The sequence below is a fragment of the Clarias gariepinus genome, chromosome 25, assembly GCF_024256425.1.
Source record: "Clarias gariepinus isolate MV-2021 ecotype Netherlands chromosome 25, CGAR_prim_01v2, whole genome shotgun sequence".
NCBI classification, from domain to species: Eukaryota; Metazoa; Chordata; class Actinopteri; order Siluriformes; family Clariidae; genus Clarias; species Clarias gariepinus.
This window is the reverse complement of record NC_071124.1, coordinates 6993319-7013441: the sequence shown is the minus strand read 5'-3', so window position 1 is coordinate 7013441 and position 20123 is coordinate 6993319. Positions and strand designations below refer to the sequence as shown.

The window sequence follows — 20123 nt, the reverse complement described above, 5'->3', positions numbered from 1 at the left end:
TGTCCCGCTCACTTTACTTCGACTGACTCCCAAATGCCTCCTTATTGACTAATAAATGTCCTACATAGGGCGCACTAGGCATTCCTTCACAACCCCAGATAGTGAACATAACCGAGGAGTCCGGAGTCGTTTGGAGTTCGGCCTTTATCTAAAGTGAGGACGCCCAAAAGGCGAAAAACAGGGGGCCTTCAGAGGGTCGTGAAAAACTAATTAGAAAAACTTCACCACAAAAAAAAAAAACTCCCTGTAATTATAAATGTTCTGTAGTCAAGGCACATTAAGTCACAGCTTTGTAGTTTAGCTGGCACCCAAAACTAATTTCTTTGTGCAAAAAAAAAAAGAAAAAAAGTTTCACAAGTAATGAGTTCTAACTATACTTTGGAACATGGAAAAGAAGATATGATATTATCACCATACCCAGGTGCAGATTCCATTAAAAATTGCGATTTTTATAAATATCCAAATGTGACATTTAAAAACAGTTTAATGATTAATTAAATGTACCCTGTTCCTTATAACATTATTTTATCACTTAGTCCAGCATTTACCACACAATACAAACTAACTTCCAATACAAGAGTTTAACATTTACCTCTAATTTAAATTAAACAAAAAGCTAAATTTTTACTGAGCAGAACGTATTTGTTATGTTATCCGCAACAAATATTATTTTTAAACAAATTTCGCAAATAATTCACTCCTACTACACAGATGACAATGTGTAAATAGTTCAGAGTGCCCCACCTGTAGGATTAGAAATATACGGTGACGTATACTGTATATCTCCTTAAATGACTTGTGGGAAGTGTGGGCTCATTCAGCTTCTAACGCAGACTGGGCTTAATTAATTAGCATTGTGGTGTTTTGAATCTTGTTTAAATGTGTTTACGAGGGGGTTTGAGACTAATTCACTTACAGAGTTTGTAGAAAAAAAGGCAGATCAGAGGCTTTTAACATGCTTGATTTTTGATAATATCATGCCATAAAAATGCGTTTCTGTTGGGCCACTCGGAAGCTCCGGCGCTCAGTACAGAACTGTCTGTATCTGAGACTGATCAAAAATAGCTTTTACAAAATCGATTTGGGGTCAGTGTGGCAATCCGTGAATTGACACTAAATCAATTTTTTCCCCTTCTCCATAAACAACCACACTGCTGCTCACACACACACACACACACACACATCTTTACCGTTCCATTTCATCCTTCATGCTAGTGTCATACGTACATAACATATTTTTACACTTATATGTTCTTACAGTTTTACACCTTAAATTTGACAATTTCTTTCTGTACAGTCTGTAAATCCTGCATACTGGGCCACATTCACATGCACAAACTACGAGCAATTTTTCATTTCTGGAAGGGAATCCCACCAAGCATGGGGAGAACATGGAAACTCCACGCATACACACCTGAGGTATAATTTATACAATTCTATTTAAAATTTGTTTTATTTTGACAACTTTTGTAAATATTGTAAATCTTTAGCCTAAATTTAAATAATTTTTGAAATTCTTATCCTTATATCACTTTTATTGAAAAATTCAATTAACATAAAATTAAAAGATAACAATGTAAATCAAAGAAGTGAAATCTATTGATATAAAATAAGAGTTAGACAGAGTTAAGAGCCTTGCTCAGGAGCTTAACAGTGGTCAGGTTTTTTTTGTGTAATGAATTATCCTGTAAGAAACAAAATGCAATAAAGTATAAGAAAAACTACATTGCCTGGCCAAAAACAGACACCATTTTAGAGGGGTCAAATTACTAGCCTGCAAAAAAACAAAGAAAACAACTAAGAAGATATGAGTTTGCTGGATTAAATTACTGGGTTGAGAACCATGGAAAGATAACTATGTATAATAGTGAAAGTAAGCATTTCCACACACACATCAGTTGCTTCAGCTGCTCAGGCCTAGGCTCAGCATTGTTATGTACTAAATGACCAGGTTATTGCACCTATTCCCTTATGGCACGGGTATATATCAGAACTCAAATAGTAAAAAAGTGGTTTTCGGAGCATAAGGAATGATTTTTACACATGAACTGGGCAACACATCGGTTTCTGTAATAAAAGATAGAAGTGATAAATAAAATCTTGGAGTGTGTTTTTTCGGCAAGTCAGTGTATATAGCAGTATGTACATGATTAATAAAAAGTCTGCACTGCAGACAAATACCCCAAGGCCGCCATCCCAGCCTTCAAATTCCCTAAGTACCAATCCATGGGACACGCCGGACAAACAAGTCCAATCCACAGAGGCCCCACCCTGCAACACACACAGCACCCAAAGGGTGTGCTACCAACATTCTGGTGCCAGGCACCACAGCACACCCCCATAGGTCCACGGAACCACACCCCAAGGGGCCAGAGCTGTCCCAGTGGCATAAGGGGGAACACAAATCCAAGTGGTTTTAATGTTCAGGCTGATCAGTGTATACTATATGTTTGCGTCAACTTCATTGTTATTTCTAATAGTAAGGGTTTCTTTATTTTCAAAAAATGAAGAAAACCACAGTTTTACATAAAAGTAATCATATGATTTACCTTATATGGTATAACATAAGATCACAATTGATTATTCACTTCATTTGCAGTTTAAGAGCATAACATGTTGAAATACAAAGTCCCATGTTATCTGATCATGTTATAATCACATGATATGACCTCATCACATGATAATCATTCATTTGGAGAGACAATGTATTTTAAATAATTTACAAAAAAATATAAAAAATTACATACTCACATTGGGTTTAAGAAATACAGTACTGTTATTTTATCACACTTCATCCTTTCTAATCAAAACCCAGGAGCCTACATACAGTACATTATTTTGTATACTATTAATTATGTATATAGTAGTGTATTCTGTTTTGAATATGGACAAAAATTAGATAAATATCTAAATGAAAAGAAAATAATCCCCTCCTTTCTGTTTCTTTAAGTTAATTAAATAGAGATCTATATGATATAAGCTTAAAGGCTGACGGAAAAGGTGATTTGTATTACAATTTGTCCTAACCAGTTCAAATCAACCCTGTTTATTACTTAACACTCTGTTTCAAAAGTATGCCATTCCTTAGAACATACTGTGATTCTTTCCAGATTTGCAGTTCCTGGTCGTTAAAATTCTTATATTACATCATAAAATTTAAATTCTTTGTTCAGCAGACTTTTTTACCCAAACCGTCTCGTAATTGTGATGACACAAGCAGATGAGAGCTACAAGCTCGTCTCAAGAGCCCATCAGTGTAATCATCTATTGATTAAGTCAAGGTCAAGCGCAAATAAATACTCCTGCATCCTCTCCATGCAGAGCGCCAAGATCTTTATAGTGTAACATGTCTGTGTGCTGAATAAAGCATTCGCTTCCCCCACAGCATCATTCCTCACATTCTTCATTTGTAAAAGAAGATTTTGTTCACCAGAATGTAATAGCGATTATGTATTATGTAAGCAATAACACATGATGAGCATGAAGTTTAAGGTTGGGAGGGTGGTGTGATTCTGCCCAATGTTACCACCTTCTGGGCTTATTATTATTTAATATATTAAATTCATTATAATATATATAATCTTATAATCTTAACTTAAGATCAATATAATTTTATCAATATAATCAATATAATTCATCAACTATTCCAGGTGTGAAGAAGTGTGTAAACACGTGTGTATGTTGCCTTGTGATAGCTTGTATTCACACTTTTCACCAGTTTTTTCCTGGATAGTCCCCGGGTTTCAACATGAATAAGGATAAAGAGGTTGATGAAATAGTTCTTATAGCAGAGGCTTTGAACTTAAACCATAAATGTGTCTCTCTTGGTTTTGGCTTTAAAATATACGTCAACTAAAAACAATAAAGAAATTATAGATTTATTAGTTAACTTCTAGTAACTGTCATATCATAAACTGTATTTATTTATATACATATTCTTTTGCTTAAATTAATTTACAAAACAAGCAAATAGACACAGGTTGTATATGAAATATTATTAAAGAATTAATAAACACCTAAAATAATGGTGTTTAAAAATATAAAAATGAATAAAGATTTTTTCCCCCTTTAAATAACCAAAGTAAAGTAATAAATGAAATAAATAAATAAATTGCAAAGTAAACTTTACCAAATAGAACAAGAAGAATAAAGAAATAAAAGTACAAGCACAAGTAAATTTACAGATAAGAATGTAGAAGCCTTTTGGAAAGTCACATTAAAAACGTGCAAGACATAGTGCAGAGAAGTTTTTTTTTTCATACCACATTTACAGAGAGGTGGTGCATTAAAGGAGATTAGATTGTGACTCTGCTGTGCTGTGGATGTATTTTGCTGGAAGGTCATCGTGACTGGAGTCCTTTTTTTTTAATTTTTTTTTTTTACCAATAATCCTGCTGTGTCTTCGCTTTAAATGATTTCCTTCCTTTCTGGAGACATTCCCCTCCTTCACCTACTGCAGTTTTAAGAAAGTGGGCCATCCTCCGGAAACACTCCTCCAAACCGGCACCGGTCTTCGCTGAACACGTCTGAAGAAACCATTTTCGGTTTCCGCAAATCTCCCTCAACTTCAAGATCTCCGCAACATCTCCAGCACTTGCGGCTCCCGGCAAGTCTTGCTTGTTGGCCAGCACAATCAACGGAAGGCCATTCAGACTCTTATTTCCTAGGATCTTCTCCAGTTCCTGCTTTGCCTCTGCCATCCTCATCTTGTCCTTACTGTCCACCACGAACACCAGGCCGGCTGTGTCCTGATAGTAGTGCTCCCAGTGAACCCTCATCTGATGCTGGCCTCCGACGTCCCACACAGTCAACACGAAACCCTTTTCTTTGGTCTCCAGCATCTCCACGTTGAAACCCACAGTGGGAACGGTCACCACGGCTTCGTTGTACTTCAGCTTGTAGAGCAAGGTGGACTTTCCAGATCCATCAAGGCCAAGCATTAGAATCCGAGCTTCTGAGGGAACTTTGGTGACATGTTGTCCCATTGTTTTTAAATCTGCTGAACGATGAAAGATTCAACCATGCACCTTATAGATTTAGCAATATCCTGGTTGCGTGATCGTTGCTACAAATCCAAACCTGGCTTCAACTGTTTCTTCTGAATGGATGTGTGTTCTTGTTGTGCTCCTCTTATACAGCACAGCCAATCCACAATCTTACGAATAAGGAAAGGGCTCAAATCCCAAGAGAAATGTCGCTGTACTCTTTCACACTGAGATTCCCCAGCAGTGACCGTAGTTTGAGTAAACTGCTGTCCCCTTCCCGACAGTAACACTGTCACTCTGAGGCAACATGTGACTCATATTTCAGCAAGCATTTGAGGAACTTATGGAACTTCCTTTACTGCCAAAGCTTCTGTTGGCATGAAACCCAATTTTAAAGAAGGATTCATGCTGGAGTGACAAAGTCATCTGAGCCCAAGCTGATGTCATGGATAATTTTAGCGACTGATTTTGAAGTGTGACGCTTCAGAATTTCATGCAAGCTATTTAAAACAACATTCCTGAATATTAGTACAGGTTTAAATATATGCATTCACTAAGCACTTCATTAGGAACACTGGTTAGAGCCTTCTGTTGGTCTTTTAATGGCTTAAATGATTGTTGGAAAGATGTTGGAAACATTTCTTTGAGATCCTGGTCTATGTTGACTAGATAGTATAATAGTATAATTTTCAGAATCCTTTTAACGTTATGAAGCTCCTGTTCTACTGGAAGAACACTGACCTTGTGTTCATGAACCCATCTTAAGACAACTTTCTCATTGTGAATAAATGGTGCATCATTATGCTAAAAGTAGATATAAAAAAGTGTGTAAATTGTAGGTATGCAGTAATGCAGAAATTCAGGAACAATACTCAAATACGCTGTGGTATTAAAGCAATGAATAATTTCTTTTAACGAGCCCAAAGTGTGCCAAGAAAACATTCCCTACACCATCACACCACCTCCACCAGCCTGAAACAAAGCACACTGGGTTCATGCTTTCATTGATGTGGTTAGCATGTAATTCTGACCATACCGTTCGGTAGAAATGAAATTTCATCAGACCAGGCTACTGTTTTTGTCACATGTACCTTACGTCACAGTGAAAAGTTTCTTGTTTTAGCATATTCCAGTTAGGACGCTGCGGTCAAAGTGCAGGGTCAGTCAGGATACAGTGCTCCTGGTGCAGGAAGGGTTAGCAACCTTCAGATCAGTAATCCATAGCCTTACCTGTTTGAGCCACCACTGACCCTGAATCAGGTATACATTTCCATGGCATTCAATTCACTTTCAAACAATTTGCATAGTAGTTTTGACAACAACCATTCCTGCAAGTAGGCTTATACTAATCTGGATATAGATTTGTGTCTCAATTGGAGACCTCTCACACATTCCCGAATTTGCCCCTAAATTTGTATAATGTTAAGACCGTAGGACATCATAGTCTGGGCTGCTTGCTAAGATTAATGACACAAAATGTAACACCATCATGATTTAAATGTTACTAAGTAGGTTGTTCATAAGAAGGTATCGCTGTGAACAGGTCAGCTGAGAGAAAAACTCTAAAAATGGGTTGCCTTTTATATTGTCCTTGATAAAAAAAAAAATGTAGGTGGTTTGAAAGAAATAGTAGCAGTTCTTGACAAGTGTTGGCAGTATATGGTGTTGGAGGTACTTCACAGGTATGATGTATCATGAAAATTCGTGACCGGTTCATGACTGTTCGGCACGTCTGGAGTCGAGAGTGCGTCATAAATTATTTGTGAGTGCGCTGTAACATTTTATGGATAATGCTTAGCAATTTATAGGATATTAACCCATAAGAGTGCAGACCCATTTCTCCTATAAGGGATTTATTATGGGGGGCGGGGGGGGGGGGGGGGGTTATTATACAGACCAAGTAGACCACATGGAACACATTTTAAAAGGCGCAACGTGGCATCTTCCCCTGAAAATTTTAGGTTTAAAAGAAAGCCCTATGTGATATGTGTCACTGCAATATTTTCTTAATCCGATTTATATTAATTTGTTCAAAAATATGTGATATTATAAAATGATTAGAATTGTTAAATAGATTTAAACATTTTTTTTTTGTAACAAAAGAAGATATCGCAGTCAAGGATGAAGCTGAGCAAATCAAGAATCTCACGCTTTTTAGTTCATTCTGTTCATTCTCACAAACAGTTCAGGAATGTAGGAAGGACCCTGTAGAAACTCAAAGGTCACAATGAGAAGGAAATGAGGAAAAGGAAAACGGCTTGAAAGGAAGCAAACACAAAAAGAGACACTTTCTATTCTAGGTAACATCAGAGAACAACATACACACTTTACAATTTTTGACTTTTATTCTTGCACTTTTTATTGTTACATTTTCATCATTTTCATTTTCTCTTAAATTCATATTGTTTTTTTTTTTAAACAGATTCTTTAAACCAACATAAAAACACTTCAGAACAGTACTGTATTCTGTAGGAATACAGGAATACACAAACAAAAAACCCCACGCACACACACACACACACACACACACACACACATTAAAAAGCTATTCGCAATTAAATCCCATCTGATATTAATAAACCGGAATTTGATGCATTTCCTTTTTTTTCCTTTTATTTATATTATTGGAACTGTGGTTAATAATATTGAATATGTACATTCGCTTTATTAGTCTGTCTCAATGAGACGTCAATATGCAAAATATCATATTTACATTTGATGTTGCATGGCATACTTAACAACTTATGAAAGTCTAAAATTTAGGTAAAGCAAAAAAAATGAAAAAAAAAATATATATACGACCGAATTTAAAATAAGGCAACAAGAACGTTTCGTTTGATGGCTTCTGGATATAAAGTTACAGTATACGAGTCATCTGCTTCCACGACTGCAGTTATTAGAATTCAGGCTGAATCAGGATCAAGGGACTAAAAATGAACCAAAGATGCATCATCTCTAGAACTGAATATAATAGCTACCAGATTTTTATTTATCTACCAGATTTTCCTTTATTGTTTTATTACGATACGTGGCCTGAAGCACAATAAGAGACAGAACATTTCAGACAAATTTAACAAAGCAAGCAACGCCTGTTAAAACACCAGTATAGTATACACACTATGTAAGGAATAAAAAGGTGCTATGATGCTCTTACCGCCTGCAGACTTGATAATCTCCTAACACAATCCATTCGCACAACAATTTGGCATTGATTTTAACTTCTTTTATTACATGCCTCTTAGTTTTTCCACTAGACTGAAATTAAATACATCTTGTCTAACACACCTGAAAAAAAAAAAAAATAATAAAAAAATAGGAAATTCCTCAGTTCCATAATGGATACTAGCACTGGAGACTCCTTCCATATATGTTAAGTAAACATTTCATTTTGTTACAGAAAACTCCACCTTACGTTATTTTCCTTGTTATTTACCAATCCCTATTATAAGCCAGTTTTTTTTATTATTATTTAGCCTTTAATTATATTTCTAGTACTATATATGCCAAACAAGTCCTTATATTTTAGCTGTTATTAAATAAATAGAGAACAAGCACATTAATATGAACAAACCTGTGATTTGTAAGAACAAATGGAGCTAATGTTGTAAAAAATTAACTCACACCTTTTGGCCAATCAGAATTGAGATCTCAAAACCGCTGAGTAACTAATGATGTTAGTGAACGTGTGTGATCCCTTAAAATCTGTAGCCTTTTTTTCTTTTTTGCATGACTTAAAGGAAATAATAGATAAAGTCATAATACAAAAAGAATCTCCATAGTATATTTAAATGATGTTTAGGAAGATCTTTGTATTTTATATAGTTAATTTGTTAGTATAGGTATTTCAGCTCAACCTTAGTTAAAATCAATATCAGTATGTAAATTCGATCCAAATGGAATTAAAGCAAAACACTACAAGTGGAAAACAGTAGAAACAGATACTACAATTAATCCTTCAGTAGTATTTTGTTTGCATTGGAATTTATTTTGTAATATTTTAATATAATAATAGTTTAATATTATATCAAGGTTAAGAAATTACCAATTTAAGTATGAATTCTTCATCTAGAACCAACATCAGAAGAACCAATTTATTTCATTATAATTCCTAAAATATTCCTAATTATATCATTCTGGTAATAGTGATATAATTATACTGTATAATATCCCAGATCACTAACTTACATTCCTTACTTTTATATCTATGTAACTATTTTATCATTCATTATATTCACTTAATAATGCTCCTTAACATAAATTAATATTAAGATTAATATAGTTTTTAATGTGTTACAGGAATTGACCTTGAATCTGTTACTCCATTACGCAGGGCGTGGCTTCTCATACATTTTCCCTCTCTATCATGTGGCATTATAAAACAAAGCATTTTGGAAAAGAAATATAATAAAATAATGACATAACGGGTTGATACGAGGTTACTTCAATTTTGATGTGATTGTAATAAACAGTTCTTGCTCCAAAAATAGTTTTGAAATGGTTTCCCATTTTCATCCTTACATTATATCAATATGAGGCAACAATATATTCAAATCGATTGGTATACGTACTTACTGTATAATTCTGAACATATTATCAGTTCATATGAATCGTGGTTCACTGGCCAGCTACTTTGGCGCCACGCTTTTTAAACTTCACCACCATGACCGTGATGTTGTCTGGGCAGCCGCGGTAAAACGCCTGCAGCACGATGCTCTTGGCGCCGAAATGTGGCTCGTCCAGGCGCTCGCGGATGAAACGCACGGCCTCTTCGTTGCTGAAGGCGTCCCACAGGCCATCCGACGCCAGGATCATGAACTCGGGTTGCAGTTTGTCCAGGTCAAAGGTCACCATGTCAGGCTCGGGGATGACCACGTTTAGCTTCTTAAGGGGGTAGTCGCCCAGGGATCGAGACATGGCCAGGATTCCTTGCACGCGCCACGAACCGTTGAAGCTAATGAAGCCACCTGATAGAAGAAGAGAATGAAATATTTAAGTCACTGAACGTAACACTGGAATAACACTGGCGTAAAGGAAAACTCCACAGTGAACCATGTTACATCTGCAGGGTGCTGTATCTACACTATTCTTGGAGAAGGTAGAAGCTGATCTGGACGACATCGCTACTAGGAGGAAAATCAATCTCAAACATAACGGATAGCAGTCAGAATTTGCTGATATCCTGAAAAGCAAAAAGCTTCTTTTCTCACACTGATAGGTGGAAATCAATAACGCTGACGATGGTGAAGTAAAATCGCCTGAAAAGAAGGTTTAAAAGTAGAATAAAGAGATTATAATCAAATGCACGCCCTTTAATAAAGTATGTATGATGTATGTCTATGTGCCGCCTAGCACATCGCGGGACAAATATATGTAGCCTTTTTTTTTATGGCAGTTATTTAAAAGGGCCGGGTTGCTAGCTCGATTGTCCAAAAGTGTCAACCCAGCTGCATCAGGGTTCGAGCCGGGGACCTCCTGGTCAGCAGGCTAACACCTTAACCACTGAGTGAATACACTAATTTACCAATTCCTGATAAGATCTTAGTGTATCAGCACAGCCATCTTATCCGTTGCTTTAAAAAAAAAAACAAAAAAAAAAAACAACAACACCAGGACAAAATGTTAAGCATCTTCCCTATCCTTATGTGCATCCATGTAAAAAAAAATACACATGACGGATCTCAACCTCGAGTAATTCAAGACTAGTAAGACGGCAAAGCATTAATAAGCACTCAAGCTGTTCTCAATGGTGACTCCAGTTTGTTATTAATAGTATTACGTGTTTCGGCTATTTTGGTCGACTCCCTTGAAGGGTTATGTGAGGACTAACAAACAACGGGGAGCGCTGTTACAGGAAGAGTCGACGCAGTTAAGATCATTTTTCAATAACAGGACGAGCGAAGAATTTTATTCCCTTCCCACCTTGCAATTGGATTTCATTTATAAAAAAACGACATATTAAATTATGTTAAGTGTTATGGTGGAGCCAGGACTATTGGTGGGGCTGCGGGCATGGGAGATCATTCAACAATCAGATTTTAGAATTCAACACCATTCTGCTAAATAGGTCTTATCGTCTAAACTGCTTTATACTGTATACAGGGTCACGGAGCCTATCTTAGGAGACGAGAAAGGGTGCCAATCCATCCCTGGAAAGGGTGCCACACTCACATGCATGTACATGAAGGAAACCCACCCAGCTCCATGCACACAGACCCGATGTGGGAATCAAACCCAGACCCTGGAGGTGCAAGGCGGCAGTGCTGACCACTAAGCCACCATGGTACAAGCCAAGCAGTTTAAACTCAAAGAAGCCAAATTCGTCACCTAACCTGTGCAACAACCTTTATCTGCATTTATTATACACATGCAATGCAAGCTGTCACCATTAGGGGGCAACAAAGCATCATTTCACGACATTACACAAATTAAATCCTTGGATTTTGAAAAGCTTTTTTATTATTTTTTTTATTTTTCCATTTCTGTGTCTCCCACCTGCTTTCTTAATCCTCTTCCGCTCTTTGAGTTGGTAGGGTTTGTGGTCGTATGACAGGGGGATGGCATTACCGTCTTTATCACACAAAACTCCTCTGGAATCCCCGACGTTCCCCACCGTCAGCTCTTTTTCAGACAACATCGCCACCAGGCATGTTGTTCCTAAAGGAAAAAAAAAAAAGGAAAGAATGGTTAGAGCTGTTAGAATGAACACGACCACAATGAAAGTGAATCCACAAAACCAGCAGTGTTTCACCGTCCGACCTTTCTTTATGAAATACCTTCTTTCTTTCAGACCCAAAACGCAGTATACACTTGCTCTTGGGAATCAGCCAATCTAAACACCTGCTAACTTCAAACAAAGCTCGGCCTCTCCGAAGCAGCGACTTCAACTCTGCTTTTTGTCCCCCTCCGCTTTTCCTTTCTTTTCGCTCTCTTTTCCATTCTTTGTTTAATTTTCCCAGGCCCAGGATTTGCTCACCGAGATCCCATCGGCACCGAGCAAACCGCCTGTCGAACCATCTGTTCCCCCCTCAGAGCTTTTAGCGTCTCTTTTAAAGACCAAACAAAGCATATCGATCAGAAAAAAAACAACTCAACTCTACCTGATTCATGGGGATTACAACATGATTTTTATGCATGCATCGAGGTTTTTTTTTTATAAGCGTGCAGATGATTGAGTGATTATTTTTTTCCGTTGCATGACACTGCTTTAGAAAGCGATGGTAATAAAGAAAGGAGAAGGGTGCATACCAGGACAAAGTGAATCACTTGCTACAAAGAAGGTACGGAACACTGTATTCCCAATAGCACGAACACGATCCAGGACTCTGGGAAAGTCTGGTGATTTTCATGCTCAACATCACCTGATTCACATTACCATTTATAGGTTGCTGTAGATGTAATCATTTAGGCAAGATCATATCCAGAAGATGTCTCGCTCAGTGTAATGACGGCATTTTTTCTATTCGATTTAAATCATTCCGGTTACTGTTTACACGGATGCTGATATATAACATTCACAAAGCATTTAACCATTCCAAATATACCTTTTTTTTAGAACAGAGACAAGAGGTTCTGGCAGCACGCAGACTTAGTGCTTAGCACTGGGACCTTGTACCTCCAAGATCCAGGTTCGATTCCCGCCTCGGGTCTCTGTGTGGATGGAGTTTGCATATTCTCCGTGTGCTTGGTGGGTTTCCACAGGGTAATCCGGTTTCCTCCCACAGTCCAAAGACATGCAGGTTTGGCTAATTGGCGTTCCCAAATTGCCCGTAGCATGTGTAGGTGTGTGTGCCCGCCGATGGATTGGCACACTGTTCAGGGTCATGACCTAAGTCTCCTGTGGCCCCGTATACAAGATAAAGCGGTATAAGAGTGAGCGAGAAAAGGTTCTGCCCACTGTGAAGCATTTAATCTGGCAGAAAATGAGGCGGATTACATGAGGTTGAAGTTTGGCTTCTCCTCTTTTCCAATAAAACCCACCTTCTGCGTTATGATTGGTTACAACAATTCAGTCTCATCTATGATTGGTTAGATGCTTTACCAAATGCAATACCAGGGTACACCCTGGACGGGATGCCACAGGGCACACACATACCCACTGAATCACACCCTGCAGGCGATTTTGGGAACACCTATTACCCTAATCTGCATGTCTTTGGACTGTGGGAGGAAACCCACCAAGCACGGAGAGAACATGCAAACTCCAAGCACACAGACCCGAGGTAGGAAACCGAACCCTCGAACCGGAAGGTGCAAGGCAACACTGCGCCGCCGTGCCGTCTGAACCCCAGATAATCCACTCTAAAATATTTGTTAACAGTAAATAATCTGACACAGATGCAAATATCTTTGGTTTTTACTAAAATTCCCTACCAGAATTTACCCGTTCCATTCACTGCGGTGTTGATTTCAGTAAGTTACCCTACAGTGCATTACCCTATAGACAGCTTTGTTTCATTACACTCACTATTTTTTCACTAATTAATTATAAAATGATACAACAGATCACAAGCCCAATGAGGCAAAATAAAACCCAGAACAGGAGACGTACCCAAAAGAACAAAGATGTAAAATGCGAGAGACGAAGAGTGGATATTTATAGAAAGGAAGAGGAGAGAAGTAAAGACACGAGAGATGAGTAGAGAAAATGAGGGAATCTCCCTAGTGTGCCCCCTCACACTCATATAATCTTTCTCTCGTACATTTTCTCATTCCCTTCCAAGCTTTTAATGTCAAACAGGGTGTAGGAGTAACCTCAAAACCATGGATTCGTGACATATCCAGCTGGAATTGTTCCTATAGTCTTTTGAACGTGTTCATTCAAATCGATTTAAAATTCCTTTTGAATACCCCGATATCCTGTCCAAGCCTTACTGCTAGGCCTTCCTTTTTTGTTTTTAATTACCTTGACTAAGCATTGCAATTATTAGCAGCTAATATTATTTTTGCACATAAATGTGAAAAGGGTCAAAAACATTTTTTGCTGTTAATTAGCAGAGATCAAAGTAAAAGTACTGCTATTATAAGAACGATTCCTTTGAGTAAAAGTAAAAATCGATAAATCAGGTAAATCAACCAAGGATCCAATAGGTCACCTGGTAAAAAACTTGCCCTCTCTCAACTCTTCGTGTATACCGCGTCATCCTGTATACAAGGCCCCTGGGGGGTCTGAAGCCCATTCACAGAAGACTGGGACTGATTGGGGTGCCAATTTTTATCTCATTAGACATCCGAGCAGTTGCCTTGCTCAAGGGCCCAACATGGGCATCTTAGTGGTGGTAGAGTCTGAACCTGGGTCCTTCTGGACCATAGCCCAACACCTTAACCACTGAGCTACCCCTGCCTCTTCAGCTCATGCTACAGGCTTGATTCTGTAAATGCAACCCAGTTGCATGCAGAAATTTACATTTAAACTCTCTTGTTCTTCAGGAAGTGCATGTTGACAAGTATCCCCAAGAGCTCCCAAGTCTCATGGGAGGAAAAACGGCCTACATCATCCAGAGATCTCCATCAAGCATTACAAATCCTCTTACCATACCATCAATCTTTTTACACCAAACCAACACTTTTGGTAACTCTTCACTGCCAAAAACGGTTATTTTCGTCCCATCTAACCAAAGAGCTCGGTTCAAGTCAAGATTCCAGTAGAGTAGTATACTCCAGATGCTTATTTTTGTGCTCAAGTGGCTTGCTTTCCAAATAGTTTGTTGGCATGAAGATGGTGTTTAATTATAGACTTGGAGACAGGGTTGCACTAAAATGCTATCTCTAAAAATGATCTTCCACCATGGGAGGAAAATACATTTTCAGCCTTCCTTAACAACTACAACTACACAATATATGAGGGTTTTAAATTTTCATGTTAAATGTTATGAATGTGGTGGCACAGTGGCTTAGTGGTTAGCACTGTTGCCTTGTATCTCAAGGGTCCAGGTTCAATTCCCACCTAGGGTCTGGGTGCATGGAGTTTGCATGTTCTCCATATACCCTGCCTCGTGCCCTAAGTCTCCTGGGAAAAGGGTCCAGACCCCCCACGACCCAATATACAGGATAAAGCGGTACAGATGATGAGTGAGTGTTACAAATGGTAAAGTACGCTAATTAATCAGACATTCTTTTTCCCTCTTACACATCTTTACTAATGTTACTAATAATTTGTAATGGCTGTACATTTACATGTAAATTGTCAGTACGTACCAAAAAAAAAGGAGCAAATACACAAGCAAATTACACCCACGCGCACACACACACACACACACATTCATTCTCCACTGTTATTATTAATAATCTGTGATTACATAATCCTTCAGCAGAAGATCATCTCCACATTTCCTCTTGAGCTTGTTCTTCTCCAAACATGCAATAACAGTGAGAATAAAAGTGTATAAAAGAAGATGAAAGGAAGACAAATGGGAAGGTGTATAGAGGGATAAAGGAGAGGGCAAATGAAAAAAAAATACTGCTCTAAGACAGAGAAGAAAAGATGGGAAGAAAAGACAGTGTGAGAGAAATAATGACGCAGAGAAGGTTGAAAGCGGGGAGAAAATGTTTACAGAAGGCAAAAAAAAAAAAAATCCAAGGTAAAAAATATCCAATTTTACCAATGAAATGAATGAAATAAAAGAAAACGCAGAATACGCAAATATTTTATTAAATAAACTGACGTTACTGTAATAGGGGAATTTTGTAGTTGGGTTATAAAGCATGTAAAGATTAGAATAATTAATAATGTGAGGAAAGATCTATGTAGTGGTGTATGCAGTGTCATGCCATTTATTATTCAAAAGCATTTTCCAACCGAGTAATCTGATTGGCTGAGAGGATTTTTACAAGCTATGATAATAGAGCATAACAGCACTGGGACGTTTAACTATATACAGTGAAAGCTTGGATTGAGAGTAACGCGGTTTCAAATATTCCACAAGACGAGCAAAGATTTGTAATAAATTTTGACTTGAAAAACGAACATGTCTTGGATTACAAGTACCAAGTATCACATATCACGCATGCGCTTCTTGTTTTGGCACAGAGCGTCACGTGATCACAACTGAGTCAACAGTTTTTCTCTCTTTTGAGGGTAATCGTCTCCCCTGCTGGGTCTTAGTGTGCGTCTCTTACTGGTATAATCAACATCCGTGCACGCGTGTACTGTTTACTATAACACTGTGACCATGTGTGTGTGTGTGTGTAAAACATATTTTGTTTTACTTTTTTTTTTAAAGGTAAAGTGCAGGTTAATTTGTTTAATGTGTTTATTATTTTTATGTGTTTTTTTTTTTTTGGCTGTGGAATGAATAATTATAAGTTTCCATAATTTCTTATGGGAAAATTTAATTTGATTTACGAGTGTTTTGGAATACGAGCCCACTTCCAGGATGAATTATGCTCGTAAACCAAGGTTCCAATGCATATTCATCACTCCGCATCACAGGTGTTTTAACAATCGTAACTGTCAGTTGAAATCATGTGTAAAGTATGTCTGTATGGAAAGCAGTACCGGAAGGAGGAGAGAGCAGCTGCCTGCCAAAACCCACATTCAAAAGCAGTCACGGAAACAAGTCTAATAACGTTATGTCATCTTAAACAACAATTCGCCTCCTTAGTAACTGTTTCTAAATCATTCCAAATTGCCTCTGAACTGTCTGTGTTGTTCTGTTCACAGCTAACGCGAGCTACAAAGCTAACTAGCTTCTAACACAAGGCTAAACCCCAAGTCCCTGACTAAGCCCAAGGGATTGTACACCCTACATAGCGCACTAGCTTTCCATTTAACGCTATTTGAGATTTAATCCCAGAACCTGAAAGTTAGCTGATATTCTAAACCGGAATAAGTGAAAATATAAAGTAAATGTCGTACGCTTCTCATGACTTTCCATCACCTCCATGGTTTATTCTTTTCACCTTTGAATACTGCGTGTTGGAGAAGCAAAATACCCATCATAATCTGTTGATAATAAATGGTGTTTGTGAAGCCATTGTATAAAAGCAATAATACACCCGAGGTCGTAATGTGATCAGTACTCAGGCTGTGCCCTTGTTCCTACGTCTGCATCACAGCTGTGCTGATATTCAGCATAACAGCACGCCCAATATTTCATTTGATATTGCTTAATTTGGCATTTATTTTATTTACATTACATGGCTATTAGGTGGTTTTTCATTGCATGTATGAATTGTCAGCCATTTAAAATTTCTCCCAGCCTTTGTGTTGGTGTCAGTTCACTTGAAAGAAAGGGCAAGGAAAAGGCCACAGGCAGTGGGGTGAAGGGAATTTGATTGCTTGTTGTCAATAGTGCTGCTTTTTGACCACTTTCCACTCTTGCGCTCTTAGAACTGTCGAAAAAGTGGGGTCAGGGCCACGCAGCTGATGACTTGTCCATTACACCAGCATCATTTGATGGAGCCGGACAGCAGGCACACAGACACAGCATGCTATTTCAGGAGCAACGCTTCTGGCAACTGACAAATGCATGTGCCAAGGAGTGCTCATAGATGCGCCGTTTAGTTGGTGAACGTAGTTAACAGGATCGACTAACAGTAGATCGTAAAAATTCAGGGAAAATTTTTATTTCAAAAATTTAGCATTTGAATTTGCATCACCCTAAGCGCTACGCTGAATCCATGTGAATGAAGTGACATATACGCATAACCTGCTGAACCATTTCACTGACCCTCGGACTTTCTCGAGCACTCTGTTTGAGCAGGGATCACATTGTGACTCGTTCACTCATTATGTTTGTTGCTCGCACCCTTATTTTCTGAGGCTCCTAAAATAGAGTGAATTAAGTCGTGAAAGTCGGCACTCCCTAGCAATCCCAGTACGTTTACAGTACGCTGTATTAGGATTTATAGGTATTACAGTATAGAGATGATTTTCAAGTATATGTGTGCATGCAAATCCACTTTATAGAAGAGATCAAAAGGTTTTGGTTCATTTTCTTTAATGCAGCAGTAATTACGAGGCAAATCGCAGGTTATATCAATGCATTCATTTCAAACGACAGCAACTTAATTCATAAAGTGTACAGTTTCCACAACAGCCCTACCTCTGCTATTTCAATGAGGCAGAATGGAATTTGAATCTAAAATGTTGAATGTAAGACAGAGAGAGAGAGAGAGAAAGAGAGTGTGTGGGTGTGTGCGAGAACATCAGCAAGGGAGAACGGAAGAGAACGAGAGACATCGTTTTAGGAAGGGGACACACTGTATTCACGGCTGCTCAATCCGCTGCATAGCCTGAGGACAACAAGGAACCACACAGAGCTGACTACAATAGTTATAGAGTATACCATTAGATCTTACAGATTATATCATATATGTCATGTAAGGAATAAAACACGTGTCCATCTGGGGAAACCGAGCAACGCAAAGACATCAAGTAACTGGCGAAATCAGTATTAATAATGACTGCCTATTAATTTTATTATCGATTATATGGCCTGTATAATAAGGCATGCTCTGGTGCCGTAGGTAGTGAAGCGGTTTTGAATCAATTATTAGTCCAAGATGTAAAACTGTCTCCTTAATTTATCATCTATGGCTGTGTAGGTCAGAGGATTAGATTGGCACGTGCTAATCCCTTACCGAAATTTCCGAGGAGACTGACAGCACTGATTACGTCAAACGGTAAACTGTTTCTGTTGTCAGGTTCAATTAGCTTGAATATCTAATGCGAAACTGCTCTAAGAGGCAACCCAAAATCTTTGAATTTGAAGGCAAGTCCACACAACGAACAGGATTTACGCTAGACAAACACAGCTAGCAAAGAGAATGCTAGAATCTGAATAGTTCAGTTAGCGAGATACTGGCCATTAAAACATCTGGCAGTGATTGAGACCTTCGGACAGATTGATATACAGCACATTGTTAAGAAAATGTAAAAAGATAACAAAAATCAATAGTTTATAGAAAACTTTGACATTATGTTTTATGCAGTAAAACATCATGGCACGGTCCTCTATGTATATTCAAATTGGCAATAACATTATATTAGACTTACAGTATATTGTCTGTTATTTAATTAATCTGATTTAAAACAAATTTTTGTAGTAGTATTGGTTGATTAAATTCTGTAAAGAAACTTTGATTATATTCATATTTGTTCATATTTTAAATCTCACTCTGTGTCACTCTATGTTTAATCCATCTTTGTAATCTTCCCCTGTGTTCCTAATTATTTTTATCTCCTCCCAGTGTTGAAGACGATAATGAGTTGTATTGGTCTGCTCATCTCCCTCTCCAATTAGATACGCCACCGTTCCATAGAGGCCAAAGCGAGAGGAATAGATGTAAGAAAAAAAATGATTATATATATTATATACACTACTATGCAAAGGTCTTAGGCACCATATTATTTGCTGTACCATTTTTCTTATCTATGTTAATCATGTCTGCATAATGATGAACAAAATCATTCAGTATCTCCATATATAACTTAAAAATGTATAAATAAATAACATTACATTAGAATATATGCATGGCTGTGAAGAAAGAAATATAGTACAAGACCGACCAGTTTTTAGATGGAAACAAAAAACCTAATGTACACTCATGGGATTTGCATAAAAATAAAAAGGAGCAAATGTGACAAAGTTACCAGCAGAATTCATTCTCCAGCAAGCTAACAGCTGGTTTCCTAAAAAGCTGCACAAATCTGAGTCTAAAACTCCTGATTTTAGGCAATGAGTTTTCACTCCAAATATTGCCTGTTTATTTTACTTTATAGAAATTTCTTTCATGCAAAAATGTTTTCAAAAGCATCTTTTGCTGATGCCATATTTTTGTATGTGCCTAAGACTTTTGCACAGTACTATAAGTAAAACAGCTGTTAGGTTTTACTGAGCGTGCTGGAGAATCCCAGGAGCGTACGTTAGGTTTTCTGTTTCCATCTAAAAACTGCTCTGTCTTGTACTATATTTCTTTCTTTATAGCCATTCATATATTCTTAAACTTGCACACTTCCAGTACACTTCCAGTAACATACCCTTTACTTCTTACGAATCCTTTACCTTCTACAGTTCCCTGTGTCTCGTTTCTTTTGCATGTCAACTACAGGAAGCTGTATCCACGGGGATGATTGAAACACAGCAGACAGTAATGATGACACCTGCCTGTCCTCCATGCTCTCACTCACGCATCCTC

General features: G+C 37.8%; 2 protein-coding genes across 3 annotated transcripts in view; both read right to left on the bottom strand.

Annotated features, from left to right (window-relative positions):
• Positions 1-4040: 4040 nt before the first annotated feature.
• On the bottom strand, positions 4041-5236 carry LOC128513042 (ADP-ribosylation factor-like protein 14). Its single transcript, XM_053486653.1, has one exon. It carries the CDS (start codon positions 4983-4985, stop codon positions 4380-4382), a length of 606 nt encoding a protein of 201 aa, XP_053342628.1. The 5' UTR covers positions 4986-5236; the 3' UTR covers positions 4041-4379.
• Positions 5237-7321: 2085 nt separating this feature from the next.
• Positions 7322-20123, bottom strand: part of ppm1lb (protein phosphatase, Mg2+/Mn2+ dependent, 1Lb) — an 81186-nt gene continuing 68384 nt past the window's right edge. For both annotated transcript variants that reach the window (XM_053486486.1, XM_053486485.1), the window contains 2 exons: positions 11478-11639; positions 7322-9949 (listed from right to left, as the gene is read on the bottom strand). In XM_053486486.1, the coding sequence (XP_053342461.1) occupies positions 9600-9949; positions 11478-11639 (512 nt within the window). In that variant the 3' untranslated portion in view covers positions 7322-9599. The remainder of the gene's footprint in view (positions 9950-11477; positions 11640-20123) is intronic.

Bases quoted from the DNA above. Each gene is read 5' to 3' on its own strand.
- LOC128513042 (XM_053486653.1), bottom strand. From the start codon at position 4,985: ATGGGACAACATGTCACCAAAGTTCCCTCAGAAGCTCGGATTCTAATG.